This window comes from Pituophis catenifer, unplaced genomic scaffold (genome assembly GCF_029215685.1).
Source record: "Pituophis catenifer annectens isolate HBS135680 unplaced genomic scaffold, rPitCat1.0.hap2 SCAF_1, whole genome shotgun sequence".
Taxonomy (NCBI): Eukaryota; Metazoa; Chordata; class Lepidosauria; order Squamata; family Colubridae; genus Pituophis; species Pituophis catenifer.
The window spans coordinates 139,422,161-139,427,173 of record NW_027256881.1 but is presented as its reverse complement, the minus strand read 5'-3'; the positions used below and the strand labels follow the sequence as shown (position 1 = coordinate 139,427,173).

General features: G+C 44.1%; 1 protein-coding gene across 1 annotated transcript; it reads right to left on the bottom strand.

Annotated features, from left to right (window-relative positions):
• Positions 1-2,485: 2,485 nt before the first annotated feature.
• Positions 2,486-3,073, bottom strand: MSGN1 (mesogenin 1). The gene has a single exon (XM_070955628.1). It carries the CDS (start codon positions 3,071-3,073, stop codon positions 2,486-2,488), a length of 588 nt encoding a protein of 195 aa, XP_070811729.1.
• Between the last annotated feature and the right edge of the window lie 1,940 nt (positions 3,074-5,013).

The window sequence follows — 5,013 nt, the reverse complement described above, 5'->3', positions numbered from 1 at the left end:
CACTTTCCATCTGCATTGCAGCAGCACACCAGTTCTTCTTTCTCCTCTGTTTTGGTTGCTATGAGAGGGTGGAAGGAGGGAAGGGAAGGTCATGTGCAATCTATTTTCAATCAAAATTGATAATGTACATTTTCTCTTTTCTTTTTACCTTGCGATGTACAATATGTAGCCTCTGACATTGATTTCCTGAATGTTATGTTGAATTAAGACCGTCACTCCACTTCTGAAGCAGGGAAATGCACTCTCCTTCCATGTGATGGAACAACACACAGCTTTTCCAAAAAGAAAATAGCTTTTGCTAAGGGCACAATTTTGGAAATGAAAGCTGGCTGTTAAGCTAAGGAGAATTTCTGCATTGTAATGACAGGTTTTAGGCCATTGCAGAGCTTTGCTATCACTTGAAATCATTTATCAAGACTAAGAGATTATATGATGTTTTATTTAAGAAGACAAAATCTTTCTGTTCTTTCTTTTATTCTCTCCAGCTGATTATGCTCGTCCCCAAAGCCCTGAGATACTTTTGAAATATACATGAATAAAACATGATTTGTGAGTATGTAAATCTACTTTCTTCATTTGTAATACTGTAGAAAACTTGCCAGCATGTTCTCTGGAAAAATAACAATCACATTCAGAGGGGAACCAAAAGACCAGAGTTAGATACACTATACTTTAAATGCAGCACCACAGATCTCAGCATCTCCTGATATCTCAGCCCAACCTACTCTGGATGGCTCTGAGGGAAAATAGCTTATTCGTTATCATGCTGAAAGTTTGTTATCTTTCAAAGTGAGATGTGTGTGATGAACTCCCTAGGCAATGTGCTGCTGCCAGATCAGCTGGACAGATACAGTCTATCAAGGGAGCCCTGCTCACTAGCAATGGGCAGATTGAACTCGAGCATGAGAACTGTTGTTTGGCATTTAACACATTAATGTGCAGTCTAACATATCCTCAAGCATAAAGAAAATATGCTAAATGTATGACTTACAACTAATAAAGCAGCAATCAAATTACCAGGATAGGGCTGCTTCGGATTTGATAATGCTCCTGTTCAAAGGCATTTTCATCTAAGAAAGGTGTGCAATCAAGGTGTCAGTGCCCATAAGGTTCAACTCTGCATCGCATATATATCCTCGCATAAGGAGCCACAATTTGTCTGCACATGAGCTGAAAACATACATATTGATTTGGATTTCACAGTTTCCCCTACAGAAGCATTTCAAATGAATTTATACAATCGACTTCTATCATGCTAAAAACATCTGGGGTGTCGTAACCAGCTGTGCAAACACTTAGGTTTATAGAGGAATGTGTATATCACTTGGTAGGAAAAAAAATAAATAATTGAGGATAATTTCCACTGCAGTCAATGAATTTTTTTCCCAGTCATGATTAAGTTCATTGCTTTCATTGGGATTAATCCTAGCTGATCTATATTTAATTTAGGACACTGAAAGCATGTCCCTTATATGGGCTATCGATATTTACAAGCAAAAATAAAAAAAACATCAGCCCACCCACAACTTACTTTCCCTTGGCTCTGATGATTGAGAGATTCAGCAAACCCCTATTATCAATTTAAAAATAGTTTTATATTTACAAAATCAGTAAATGCATATACATTAAAACTAACCTCCATGTTATGAAGACAAACCGTTTTGGGCCAGACTGATGATGTCCCATACTAAAAAGCACAGTGATTATTATTTGATCAAAAATGCAATTTACATCTTCGTAAACTCAATTACACAAGGCTTGTAACACAAGTAACTCCAATCAGAACCAACTTTTTATACATTTTAGGATTTTTCCCATTGAAACTTGAAATGTACCATAATGTATGATAAGCATAAAAATATTCTTGCTGATATAAAGTGCCTCCCAACCAACAGACATAACTAAAAAATACATAGGGATATGAGAAGTATTTTTCTTTTAAGAAATCCACTGATTGCCACTTCAAGACATACCCAGTTAGATGAAATTTGGCACCCTAACATCAATTGCATTTTAAAAAGAAAAAAAGAAAGTTCCATCAACACCTATGTTTGATTCAATGTCTGTCCAACATCTGTGCGGCATCCCAAAATACCACAAACTCTTGTCATGAGCTACCCCTTAGAATAACAGATTGACTCAAATTATCTTTTGAACAAGTCCATAATTGTCAAACTCCGGACAAATGGACCCATCTTGGAAGCTAAGTAGGATCAACACTTGGATGGGAGACCACCAGGAAATCCCAGGACGGCAGATCAAAAAGTTAGTGAAAAAGACATATCATATCCCAAAAGAAAACAACTGGTGCTTCAGTACTGTTCCCAACAAAGCCGCATGGCTGTGTCCTCCCACTGGGGGAAGAGGTTGGTGAAAATGTCACTTTTAGAAAAGACGACCAGAAGGCTGTCAAGTGGAAGTGTGTGCATGGGGGAAGGATCGGATAGACGACTGCCTTCCAGAGGGCATAGCTCCCCCAAAGCCTTCAAGGCATTTGTCCTTGCTTGACGGTGTTCAGCAAATCCGTGAGCTCCCCGATGTACTTGATGGTGTATTTCAGCGTCTGTATCTTGGTGAGCGGCTGGCCCCGCTGGGTGTACATGGGCGGCAGGTAATTGCGCAGCGTGTGCAGGGCTTCGGCCAGCGTCCTCATCCGCAGCTTCTCCCTCTCGCTGGCCTTTCGCCTGCGCTGCACCGACATCCGCCCTTTGGGCCCTTTGTGACCTTGGCCCTGCCCGGGCCGCGAAAGATAAACGGAGGGAAAGTCTCCGAGCGGGTACCCTCTCAGGCTGCTCCCCGCCTCGTTCCCGTCGCCGGGGCCACACGGCACGTCCACCAGCAGGGGATAAGGCGAAGAGGCGTACGAGTCGAAAGACGGGGAAGGAGACAGACTTTGCGCGGGCGAGTTCTGGCCCAGCTCCAGAGAGCCGCCGCTGCCGCTGCCGCCGCCGCTGACCTTCCAGTCCCAGGAAGAAGAGGAGGAGGAGAAGAAAGGCGGGGGCTCGGCGTCCATGCTCTCCGTTGGCCCTTCCTGAGACAAGAGGCTTAAGCGGGCGAGGGGCCGCGGCGACATGCGAGCCACGTCGGGGGGTCCCGGGCCTCGGGAGAGGCTTTTATGGGAGTGGGAGGGGTGGGGTGGGCTTGGTGACCAAAGGGGCCACCCGGGTGCCAAGGGAGTGGCGGGCATTCAAATGAAGCTCGGGGAGGCCCAAATGAACTCCCGGCGTCTTCTCCACTTCGCTAGGATAATTAGCGCCCTTCGGCTAAAGAGCCATTTCGGCTGAGTCGCAGGCGAGAAAGAGGAGAAGGGGGGCCCGGCCCGGGCATAGAGCAGGAGCAGCGCCTGGCAAGGCCGTCGGGCTAGGCTGCTTGATATGTTAACCGATCCCCCGGGGATTTGGCGGGGAAACCTATCACATAAACATCCCGTGAGGAATTAAAAATCAGGAGGGGAGATTCTCTTTCCTTTCTTAGCCGGGCAACCCCGTCCCTCCGGAGGCATCTTCGCTTTCTTAGCACACCAGAAAGCCGGTCGTCTTGAGTTCTGCACCTTTTCTGAATGCCGGCTTTCCTTTTTTTTAAAAAAAATGACAGAATCAAAGGTTGAATGAAGCAGGCAAAAAAGGAGCTTCTGGATATTATTTATTCTGCTTGTGTTCTAACGATCACTTTTTAGTTGATATCAAAGGTATTTGATATAATTGATATAATTATTAAATGATACAGTATTAAAATGTATATATCATACTGATGGCTCATCTTGGCTTTTTTTCCAGGAGGTCAAGTTTGCATACATAGGGTTCCCTCCGGTTATTTTTCCTCACAAAAGCATCCTGCAGTGTAAATTGGACCAAATCTCCAAGTGGTTTTTTGTGGTGGATTGGGTCCTTTTGCTCCTGATCAACAGCTTCACCACTACAGGACGCTGTAAACACATATTGTTTTACAGGGAAGTTTTGCGTTTTGTCTCCAGTCTTGTCAACCCCTTAATAATACCATTAGGAAATTGTGCTGTATATTATTGGCCATATCCAACATCACAGGAACATGATTGTGCTGATTTCACGGGAGTTTCCCTGTTCTCTTCCATGTGGCACTCTGCCAGATGTGCCCCAGATCTGCTCTGGATCATTCCTAACACTTGAAAGAGCTTGGTGGAAGGCAGGAGGAAGAAGAATCTTTTCTTTTGACAGATGACATTTCTTCAAAAGGCACACTTTTGGATATAACTATAACTAAGGGACATGGTGGCTCAATGGCTAAGATGCTGAGCTTGTCGATCGAAAGGTCGGCAGTTCAGTGGTTCGAATCCCTAGTGCCCATAACAGTAGAAAAATAGGGACCACTTTTGGTGAGAAGGTAACAGCGTTCTGTGCACCTTTGGCATTTAGTCATGCTGGCCACATGACCACGGAGACGTCTTCGGACAACACTGGCTCTTTAGCTTTGAAATGGAGATGAGCACCGCCCCCTAGAGTCAGGAACAATTAGAACTTATGTGCGAGGGGAATCTTCAACTCCCAGAATTCCCGTAATTCAGGGTTGAAGTCCTCCAGGCTTAAAGTTGCCAAGGTTGGAGACCCCTGTTCTATTCAACCCCTTAGGCAGGAAACCTTATTCCATTTCAGACATCTGGTTGTCCTTTCTCTTCTTAAAAACTTCCAGTGTTGGAGCATTCACAACTTCTGGAGGCAAGTTGCTCCTCTGGTTAATTGTTCTAACTGTCAGGAAATTTCATCTTAGTTCTAGGTTGCTTCTCTCCTTGATTAGTTCCACCCATTGCTTCTTGTGCTTTGGAGAATAGGTTGGCCCCCTCCTCTTTGTGTCACCCCCTGAGATTTCTGGACATTGCTATCATGTCACTCCTAATTCTTTTTTTCATTAAACTAGACATACCCAATTCCAGCAACCGTTCTTTATATGTTTTAGCCTCCAGTCCCCTAATCATCTTTGTTGTTTTTCTGTGCACTCTAGAGTCTCAACATCTTTTTTACATTATGGTGACCAAAACAG